Source organism: Dendrobates tinctorius, unplaced genomic scaffold (assembly GCF_039654945.1).
Source record: "Dendrobates tinctorius isolate UK_male_01 unplaced genomic scaffold, ASM3965494v1 ptg000126l, whole genome shotgun sequence".
Classification (NCBI taxonomy): Eukaryota; Metazoa; Chordata; class Amphibia; order Anura; family Dendrobatidae; genus Dendrobates; species Dendrobates tinctorius.
In genome coordinates this window covers 26,428,058-26,439,708 of record NW_027361794.1, presented here as the reverse complement: position 1 = coordinate 26,439,708, position 11,651 = coordinate 26,428,058, and the positions used below count along the sequence as shown (strand labels likewise).

General features: G+C 46.3%; 1 protein-coding gene across 1 annotated transcript in view; it reads right to left on the bottom strand.

Annotated features, from left to right (window-relative positions):
- Positions 1–843: 843 nt before the first annotated feature.
- The window catches only part of LOC141047204 (uncharacterized), a 28,119-nt gene continuing 17,311 nt past the window's right edge, over positions 844–11,651 (bottom strand). The window contains exon 5 of the mRNA XM_073542157.1: positions 844–1,823. Coding sequence (XP_073398258.1) covers positions 970–1,823 — 854 coding nt within the window. The 3' untranslated portion in view covers positions 844–969. The remainder of the gene's footprint in view (positions 1,824–11,651) is intronic.

The window sequence follows — 11,651 nt, the reverse complement described above, 5'->3', positions numbered from 1 at the left end:
CTTTATTTTTAACTTTCCAGTTGGTTAATTGGGATTCCAATATAAGCCCATATATCCTGGGAAGTGTCAGGTTCTGGGATTTAATTATATTTTTTAATAACAATTTCATTCACGATTATTCACCTAACTTATTGTTCATTACATTTTCTCAAAATAACATATTTCTCTTTTTTTACACATCCTAATACTGATTTATTTATATTTCAAAGAAAACATTTCTATGAGTGTATACACTTCACAACAAACACTTTTCCATATATTTTATTATCCATCACTGTTTCTTAAGCTGCTTTTATCGTTATAACTTTACCATATCACTTTTTATTCTCTTTTCTTATCCGTTGCACTTTCACTGGCCACTTGGTGGTGTCACATTTGGCTCTTTTCACATGCATTGTTTTGTTTCCTGACACCACTCACTGTCACCCCTAGATTGTTTCCTATAGAATTATAGATCCGTGTCCCTCGTGATGTAAAAACTGTATGAAGTATATAGTTTGAAGTCTGGGATCTGCATATATGTGGCTAGTTTTGTTTCGGATAACATGATACATGATTTTAGTTTTTTTTGTCTAGTCTCGCTTGAATATAGATCAATATTAATTAGTCTCCTGATGACGCCTTTGGTGAGGACGATGAAACCCGTAGAAATGAGAGGCTTGGAGAGTGAGTGTGTATACATCACCTCACCCTATATACTGAGATGTAGGGTACATGTTTTTTTCTATTAGTCACCTACTGACTAACCTTCAGGGGGTGAATTATGGGTATAGTTTTACATTTGGAATTAATAAGGTTTATATTTATCCTTTTGTCAGCAAACATGAGGAATGACAAGAGACAACCCATTTAAGAAGATTTAATTTTGGTTAAAACTATTCCAACATTATGAACATAAAAAGTCTTCTCCCCTTTGTTATGTCTCTGATGTTTATTAACAGTTGATTTCCAAGTAAAATATTTCCCACATTAAGAAAATAAAAAAGGCTTCTCATCTGTGTGACTGCTCTGATGGCGATGAAGAAGCGCTTTCTGGTTAAAATGTTTCCCACATTCTGAACATGAAAATGGCTTCTCCCCTGTGTGAGTTCTCTGGTGCTTAACAAAATTTGATTTATTGTTAAAGCATTTCCCACATTCTGAACATGAAAAAGGCTTCTCTCCTGTGTGAGTTATTTGGTGGATAAAAAAATGTGATTTATGTACAAAACATTTCCCACATTCTGAACATGAATATAGTTTCTCCCCTGTGTGAGTTCTCTGGTGCTTAACACAATTTGATTTATTGTTAAAACATTTCCCACATTCTGAACATGAAAAAGCTTTCTCCCCTGTGTGAGTTCTCTTGTGGGTAACCAATTGTGATTTCTGTGCAAAAGATTTCCCACATTCTGAACAGGAAAAAGGCTTCTCCCCTGTGTGAGTTCTCTGGTGGGTAACAAAATTTGATTTCTGTGCAAAATATTTCCCACATTCTGAACAGGAAAAAGGCTTCTCCACTGTGTGAGTTCTCTGGTGCTTAACATAATCTGATTTCTTGTTAAAACATTTCCCACATTCTGAACATGAAAATGTCTTCTTTCCTTTAGGAGCAGTTTGTTTTTTAATGCCTCTTTTGTGACTTTGATTTTCCTTAATAGTCAGTAATGAATCAGAAGATGGGACCTGTTTCATAGGATCAGATGACAGATCTTTGCTGTGAATGGATGATGATATATCTGGAGTAATAGCTATCACTTCAGTTGTATCTTGTAGGATCTCAAGATCATCAGATTTAAAAATTGAAGATGTCAGCTGTCCCTCTGATCTCCTGCTACAGTCATCTGCGAAGATAAAAAAAAAAAAAAAATTTAATAAAATATTAAGTTTTATATTTTTGAACATTTCTACTTAAACTGTACATAAAAATGGCAACCTATGTAAAAAACTTTAATTATTTACCAAGACAATGACAGTTCACAGTCTAATAGAAAACCTTGTTGGATGAACCAGCAGTGTGTGGTGTTCAACTGTTTGTTCATTCTGCCTCCCAAATATCAAATAAAAAGAAACCAATCAATGTTATGTAGGTGAAAATAATACCAATTCTCATCTCACAAAAAACAAGTCCCCACTCAGGTCCATCATCTGTAAACACTATTAGTGGCTCAAAGGCTGTTGAAAAGCAACAAGGTTTCCATAAACCAATCCAGTTATATCCGCTTTCACTTCGGAGTCTTGCAATGTGCGCAAACAACATTTAGGATTAGAGTTGAGCGAAACGGGTCGAAAAATTTCAAAAGTCGCCGACTTTGGGCAAAGTCGGGTTTCATGAAACGAAACCCGACCCTAGGATGAGGTCGGCCACGAGGTCGGCGACTTGCGCGCCAAAGTCGCGTTTCAAAAGTTTGTTTTGCGCTCTTTTTCAGCCAATCAGGATCCACGGACACTGTGGGCAACGTGATGACATAGGCACGGGTCACCACCATCTTTCAGAAGGGCATGCAAGTGATTGGCTTGCTTTGGTGGGCGTCACAGGGGGTATAAAAGGGCGTGCACGCCGACCGCCATCTTACTTCTGCCGATCTCAGTATAGGGAGAGGTTGCTGCTGATTCTGTAGGGAGAGTGTTAGGCAGGGAAGAAAAAAAAACTGCTTCTGCTGCTAGCGATTGTGCCTGTACAACACACCAGTCACTGTGTGTGCAGTGCAAGGGGAGGCTATATTGTGGTGTATCAGTGGTGTTGGTTGTTGGGCTGCCTTCTAAGGCTTCCTGACAGCTGGCGTTGCTGTTTACCCACTGCTCTGCAAACTGCTTTTTTAAAAGCAATCCCAATTTTTTTTTTTGTCCTGCTGAGGTACTGAGCTGCAAACTGCTTTTTTAAAAGCAATCCCAATTTGTTTTTTTTTGTCCTGCTGAGGTACTGAGCGTGCATTTTTTCACACCATACAGCGGTGTACGCTCCTCACACAGTACCGTGTAACGGCTGTTATCACAGCCACAGTGAAGCTATCTGTGTCACTCTGTGAGAATAAGTCGAGGACATGTTCCGTTCTTACAGACCTGTACTCTAGGGAGATTCCTACTCTGCCCAATTCTACATACACCTTGTAGTTTGTGATACACTAGCCAATTTCTGCCTGTGACATAGCACTCAGATATTCAGTGGGCCTCACACAATCCAAAAGTGTCCAGTGTCTGCAGAAATTCAAAATCTCACTTATCCTCTAGTCACTTTGGTCACAGCTGTGCCATCGAGCCTGTGACATAGCGCTCAGATATTCAGTGGGCCTCACACAATCCAAAAGTGTCCAGTGTCCACAAGTGTCTGCAGAAATTCAAAATCTCACTTATCCTCTAGTCACTTTGGTCACAGCTGTGCCATCGAGCCTGTCACATAGCGCTCAGATATTCAGTGGGCCTCACACAATCCAAAAGTGTCCAGTGTCCACAAGTGTCTGCAGAAATTCAAAATCTCACTTATCCTCTAGTCACTTTGGTCACAGCTGTGCCATCGAGCCTGTGACATAGCGCTCAGATATTCAGTGGGCCTCACACAATCCAAAAGTGTCCAGTGTCCACAAGTGTCTGCAGAAATTCAAAATCTCACTTATCCTCTAGTCACTTTGGTCACAGCTGTGCCATCGAGCCTGTGACATAGCACTCAGATATTCAGTGGGCCTCACACAATCCAAAAGTGTCCAGTGTCAACAAGTGTCTGCAGAAATTCAAAATCTCACTTATCCTCTGGTCATTTGGTCACAGCTGTGCCATCGAGCCTGTCACATAGCGCTCAGATATTCAGTGGGCCTCACACAATCCAAAAGTGTCCAGTGTCCACAAGTGTCTGCAGAAATTCAAAATCTCACTTATCCTCTAGTCACTTTGGTCACAGCTGTGCCATCGAGCCTGTGACATAGCGCTCAGATATTCAGTGGGCCTCACACAATCCAAAAGTGTCCAGTGTCCACAAGTGTCTGCAGAAATTCAAAATCTCACTTATCCTCTAGTCACTTTGGTCACAGCTGTGCCATCGAGCCTGTCACATAGCGCTCAGATATTCAGTGGGCCTCACACAATCCAAAAGTGTCCAGTGTCCACAAGTGTCTGCAGAAATTCAAAATCTCACTTATCTTCTAGTCACTTTGGTCACAGCTGTGCCATCGAGCCTGTCACATAGGGCTCAGATATTCAGTGGGCCTCACACAATCCAAAAGTGTCCAGTGTCCACAAGTGTCTGCAGAAATTCAAAATCTCACTTATCCTCTAGTCACTTTGGTCACAGCTGTGCCATCGAGCCTGTCACATAGCGCTCAGATATTCAGTGGGCCTCACACAATCCAAAAGTGTCCAGTGTCCACAAGTGTCTGCAGAAATTCAAAATCTCACTTATCCTCTAGTCACTTTGGTCACAGCTGTGCCATCGAGCCTGTGACATAGCGCTCAGATATTCAGTGGGCCTCACACAATCCAAAAGTGTCCAGTGTCCACAAGTGTCTGCAGAAATTCAAAATCTCACTTATCTTCTAGTCACTTTGGTCACAGCTGTGCCATCGAGCCTGTCACATAGCGCTCAGATATTCAGTGGGCCTCACACAATCCAAAAGTGTCCAGTGTCCACAAGTGTCTGCAGAAATTCAAAATCTCACTTATCCTCTAGTCACTTTGGTCACAGCTGTGCCATCGAGCCTGTCACATAGCGCTCAGATATTCAGTGGGCCTCACACAATCCAAAAGTGTCCAGTGTCCACAAGTGTCTGCAGAAATTCAAAATCTCACTTATCCTCTAGTCACTTTGGTCACAGCTGTGCCATCGAGCCTGTGACATAGCGCTCAGATATTCAGTGGGCCTCACACAATCCAAAAGTGTCCAGTGTCCACAAGTGTCTGCAGAAATTCAAAATCTCACTTATCCTCTAGTCACTTTGGTCACAGCTGTGCCATCGAGCCTGTGACATAGCACTCAGATATTCAGTGGGCCTCACACAATCCAAAAGTGTCCAGTGTCAACAAGTGTCTGCAGAAATTCAAAATCTCACTTATCCTCTGGTCATTTGGTCACAGCTGTGCCATCGAGCCTGTCACATAGCGCTCAGATATTCAGTGGGCCTCACACAATCCAAAAGTGTCCAGTGTCCACAAGTGTCTGCAGAAATTCAAAATCTCACTTATCCTCTAGTCACTTTGGTCACAGCTGTGCCATCGAGCCTGTGACATAGCGCTCAGATATTCAGTGGGCCTCACACAATCCAAAAGTGTCCAGTGTCCACAAGTGTCTGCAGAAATTCAAAATCTCACTTATCCTCTAGTCACTTTGGTCACAGCTGTGCCATCGAGCCTGTCACATAGCGCTCAGATATTCAGTGGGCCTCACACAATCCAAAAGTGTCCAGTGTCCACAAGTGTCTGCAGAAATTCAAAATCTCACTTATCTTCTAGTCACTTTGGTCACAGCTGTGCCATCGAGCCTGTCACATAGGGCTCAGATATTCAGTGGGCCTCACACAATCCAAAAGTGTCCAGTGTCCACAAGTGTCTGCAGAAATTCAAAATCTCACTTATCCTCTAGTCACTTTGGTCACAGCTGTGCCATCGAGCCTGTCACATAGCGCTCAGATATTCAGTGGGCCTCACACAATCCAAAAGTGTCCAGTGTCCACTAGTGTGAGCAGAAATTCAAAATCTCCCCTGTCCTATAGACACCTTGTACCTTGTTTTACATTACTATATAGTTTGTTGGATTTTGTCTACATTTTTACCAAAAATGAGGAAGGCTGGTGGAAGAGGCCGTGGAATTGGGCGGGGGTTGGCAGCTGGTAATGATGGTGTTGGTGGTGGATCTGATGGTAGTGGCAAGAGCAAAATAGGACCAAATGCAGGTGTTGAGCCTGCGTCATTGTCTGGCTCCATAAGGCTTCGAAGGCTTAGTTTTCTAGGAGTTGGCAAACCGCTTTTAAAGCCAGAGCATCAGGAAAAAGTTTTCTTACATTGCTGACTCAGCCTCCAGCTCTATCGCCTCCTCTTCTTCAGTTGTAAAAAGTAAAAGCACTGAGTCGTCATTGGAGGCTCATGTTCATGAAACACACCTTTCCTTGTGTCCTTCACCCCAACCAAGATTGAAGGATGACGCAGGCCATACTACTGATTACTCGATGGAGCTGTTTTCACATACCATGCCTGGATTATCAAGTCAAATGGTGAATTACCCAGGCCAAGATGAATCTGACATGGAGTGCACTGATGCACAGTCGCTGATGGATGATTCTGCTGGTACATTCACTCAGAGCACTACATTGTCCTCGCAGTGTACAGAGCCAGATTCTGACCCTGATGAGACTCAGGTGCCCCTTCCCGCACACTATACCACCATACACGGTGACACAGAGGAAGGTGCACATGACATTGAAAAGGAGGTGATAGATGACCCAGTTGTTGACCCAGATTGGCATCCATTGGGGGAAGAGGGTGCTGCTTCCAATAGCTCAGATGAGGAGCATCCACAGCAGACATCGACATCGCAACAGCTGTTATCTGGCAGGCCCGGAGCACTCCAAAGACAGGTTCCAAAAATCAAGAGTTGCTGGACAGCTTGTCCAGAGGGTCAAAAGATCACAGCGTGCTAGGCCGCAAAATGTCTGCCAAAGTAGGAAGAGTGCAGTGTGGCACTTTTTTGAACAAAATCCTCATGATCAGGCCAAGGTTATCTGTAAGAAGTGCGCAAAGACCTTTAGCCGAGGGAAAAATCTGAAAAATTTGAATACCAGTGGCATGCTTAGACATTTAACCAGCATGCACTTGCAAGCGTGGACACAACACCAAACCTCAAGTGCCACATGTGCAACTGATCACAACGAAGGTAGTCAGCAACGCTACATTGTTTCCCCCACTGTAAGCCCACCGGTTAGCACAGCAGCAAATGTTGAGGTGTCGTTGCAAGGCCACAGCAGTCAGGGAATCCCACTGTTATATCAACGAAAGACTGATTCTAGGCCATCAGAAAGAACACCAACTCCATCACCATCATCAACCCTCTCTCAGTCCGCCCTGTCCACCGCTACTTCCACCATATGCAGCTCTCAAGTCCAGCTCACCCTCCCAGACACTATGAATAGGTCAAGAAAGTACTCAGTCTCTCATCCACGTACACTGGGTTTGAACGCCCACATTGCCAAACTAATCTCGTTTGAGATGATGCCCTTTCGGTTGGTGGAAAGCGCAGCTTTCCGCGAACTCATGGCCTATGCAGTACCACGCTATGACCTACCCAGTCGCCACTTCTTCTCTCGCAAAGCCATCCCAGCCCTCCACCTTCATGTGAAAGACCGCATTGTCCATGCACTCAAGCAGTCAGTGAGCGGAAAGGTGCACCTCACAACTGATGCATGGTCCAGTCGGCATGGCCAGGGCCATTACGTGTCCATCACTGCGCACTGGGTTAATGTGGTGGATGCAGGGTCCACAGGGGACAGCGGTGGTGGGACAGTGCTGCCTAGCCCACGGTATAGGAAACAGTTGGCTGTAGGCGTTCGACCCTCCTCCTCCAGAAGCGAAAACTCGTCCAGAGCGCAGTCGTACGAGCACTCCATCTGCAGCTGCCACTGTTGCACACGAGGTGTCCCCCTATCGAGCAGCTAGTGGAAAGCGTCAGCAGGCTGTGTTGCAGATGATGTGTTTGGGCGACAGACACACCGCCGAGGTGCTGGCCGAGTACTTTCAGCGACAAACTGAGTCATGGCTGGGCAGTGTACATCTTGAGGCAGGCAAGGTAGTTAGTGATAACGGCCGTAATTTTGTGGCAGCCATAGCCCTTTCAAAACTCAGCCACATACCTTGCTTGGCTCACACCTTGAACCTGGTGGTGCAGTGCTTCCTCAAAAATTATCCGGAGTTAACAGCCCTGCTCCAGAAGGTGCGAAGACTGTGCGCGCACATCCGCCGGTCGCCTGTACACTCCGTTCGTATGCAGAAGCTGCAGCGATTGCTCCACCTTCCCAACCACCGCCTCATTATCGACATTGCAACAAGGTGGAACTCCACCCTGCACATGGTGGAGCGGCTGTGCGAGCAGAGGCAGGCCATAATGCATTTGTGGGAGGATACACGGCCAGGCACTTTGAGAGCAGACATGGAGTTGACAGGTGTGCAGTGGTCGAAGCTGAAAGACCTCTGTAAAGTCCTTCAGTGTTTTGAGGAATGCACACGGCTGGTAAGCGCAGACGACGCCATCCTAAGCATGAGCATCCCACTTATGCGTCTGCTCATGCAAACTTTGACGCACCTTAAGGAGCAGGCTTCTGCAGCCAATGTTGATGAGGAGGAAGAGGAGGGAATCCTTGATGACATTCAGCCATTGTCTGCTCAGGGACCTCTCCTGGACGAGGTGGAGGAAGAAGAGGAGGAGGAGGATGATGGGGATGATTACTTAGGGGAGGAGGATGCATCTCGTGGGGCAAGTGAAAATGTTGGCGTGGCAAGGTCTGGTACAGGGTTTGTGCATGACTGGAGGGATGTGGATTTGCCAGAAAGTGCTCCTCCAACCAGCACTCGCAGTGCATCATTGACACCGGGAACATTGGCCCACATGTCAGATTATGCCTTGCAGATCCTAAAAAGGGACCCCCGCATTGCCAAAATGATGAACGATGACGACTACTGGTTGGCCAGCATCCTGGATCCACGCTATAAAGGCAAATTACAAAACATCATGCCACAGGAGAACCTTGACCTAATATTGTCTAATAAACAAGCAACTCTGGTAAATCGGTTGCTTGAGGCATTCCAAGCACACAGCAGCGGTGATGGTTCTCACACGAGCCGTACGGGCCGGGGTCAGCTTGGCAGAGGTGTTCGTGGTGCACACAGCAGAAGTGGCGTTGGAGACAGGGGTTTCATGACAATGTTGTGGACTGATTTTTCAAGTACCGCTCACACAACTGGTAATACTGCATCGATGGAAAGTGACAGGAGACAGCAGTTGTCAACTATGGTTACAAACTACTTTTCCTCCCATATCGATGTTCTCCCACACAGGTCATTCCCCTTTGACTATTGGGCTGCTAAACTGGACACCTGGCCTGAATTGGCACAATATGCCTTACAGGAGCTCGCTTGCCCAGCTGCAAGTGTGCTATCGGAAAGAGTCTTCAGTGCAGCTGGATCAATCCTGACAGAAAAAAGGACCCGTCTGTCAACCCAAAATGTGGATGATCTAACCTTCATTAAAATGAACCACGCATGGGTTTCCAAGGATTTTGTCCCACCTTCCCCTGATGACACATAGGGTGACAGAAAAATGGCTTGCTTTGGTCCACCTATTCCTGGGTCTTGACCCATTTCACCTTTTGCATCAGCTGAATGTCCAACATCAACATATGCCACTTTCTAAAACTCCCTAACTGTGCTGCCTCCCCCCCCATGGCCGGGGTCACCACCTAGCGCACGACACCGTGCGAGTGCCGTTGCCCTGGACAGGTGGGTAGGCCGAATCTTGGGCGCGGGCACTGGCACAGGGTCCCTCATAGTGCAATCAAGTGTCTCTGACAGTGGTGGTGCACACCCGCCGTCAGACACACCGCCGTACTATGAGGGGCCCAGTGCCAGTACCGACGCCCACGAGTGGGCCCCCCTTGCTTGGGCGGGGCCCCAGCATTTGCAATCTTTACCTCTCCCTGCTCCTCCGCTGTGTAGTCTGGGCCGTCAAATCCATACTGGGCCTGACACCGTTTGAGCCTGCCTCCTGATGTATAGACATATATTTTGAATGTGTACGCTATCCATACATGTTATCTGGGGATACGGTACCCTTTCTAACCTTTGTGCAATCACGTGCAATCCATACTGGGCCTAACACCATCTGAGCCTGCCTCCTGATGTATAGACATATATTTTGAATGTGTACGCTATCCATACATGTTATCTGGGGATACGGTACCCTTTCTCACCTTTGTGCAATCACGTGCAATCCATACTGGGCCTAACACCGTCTGAGCCTGCCTCATGATGTATAGACATATATTTTGAATGTGTACGCTATCCATACATGTTATCTGGGTATACGGTACCCTTTCTCACCTTTGTGCAATCAAGTGCAATCCATACTGGGCCTAACACCGTCTGAGCCTGCCTCCTGATGTATAGACATATTTTGAATGTGTATGCTATCCATACATGTTATCTGGGGATACGGTACCCTTTCTCACCTTTGTGCAATCACGTGCAATCCATACTGGGCCTAACACCGTCTGAGCCTGCCTCCTGATGTATAGACATATCTTTTTAATGTGTATGCTATCCATACATGTTATCCGGGGATACGGTACCCTTTCTAACCTTTGTGCAATCACGTGCAATCCATACTGGGCCTAACACCGTCTGAGCCTGCCTCCTGATGTATAGACATATATTTTGAATGTGTACGCTATCCATACATGTTATCTGGGGATACGGTACCCTTTCTCACCTTTGTGCAATCACGTGCAATCCATACTGGGCCTAACACCGTCTGAGCCTGCCTCCTGATGTATATACATATATTTTGAATGTGTACGCTATCCATACATGTTATCTGGGGATACGGTACCCTTTCTCACCTTTGTGCAATCACGTGCAATCCATACTGGGCCTAACACCGTCTGAGCCTGCCTCCTGATGTATAGACATATATTTTGAATGTGTACGCTATCCATACATGTTATCCGGGGACATGGTACCCTTTCTAACCTTTGTGCAATCACATGCAATCCATACTGGGCGTGAGAACGGCTGGCGAGCTGTTAAGCAAGCTACAGCACCTGTGGTTTGCACACGTAAGTTTTTCATTTTTTCAGGAATGACGGTTAGGCCTAATTCCGGAACTGCAGTTGACCTGCACTTACTGGGAAATCATTGTTCGCGGGTAATAATTGTAATCACAGATCCCCATCACTAACGTTGTTCAGCGGGTTATCTGCACCTGTAAGCGACAAACGCTGGCCTTTTCAGTGTAGCGCACATGCAGCCACGGACATGTAAGGGCATGACACACCAGTTATTGGCCAATCTCATGTGCCAGAGCCTCACGTGTCCCTCTAGTAAGCCGGACTTGGACCGCGGGGCATGACGGAGTCTCGTTCGTTAACGGAATTAAGCTTGCAATGTGTGCATCTGTTCTGTAGCTGGCATGGTTGAGGTTTCCCAGGTGGAGTCGAATTTAACTGTAGGCTCCACTCCTGGTGGTGCCCTTCTGGACATTCCTTTAAGGTTCAGCTTTGCAACCATACTGCCCACGTAAAACAAACACTTTGCCTTCATGAACGCTGTTTGGAGGGTCATGACTCGTGGGAATAACGCCGCCCAATCAGTTAACCTGCTAGAGAGATCGTTCGTTGCTCCCAAGCATGACATCACACTCCCTAGGAAGAAGGTAATGCCACTGTGGCGACCGTACTCCTGGGGGCGACACAAGTGCACTGATGCCCAGCCACTGCTCGATGAATCTGCTGGTACATTGACCCAGACCTCTACATTCCCCTCGCACGCTACACGGCCTGAATCTGACCCTGATGAAACTCAGGTTACCCTTCCCATATACAGTTCCATCTTACACGGTGACAAAGAGGAAGCTGAAGATGAAAGTGCAGGTTCGGCCCACCCGCCATCAGACACACCACCGTACTATCAGGGGCTCTGTGCCA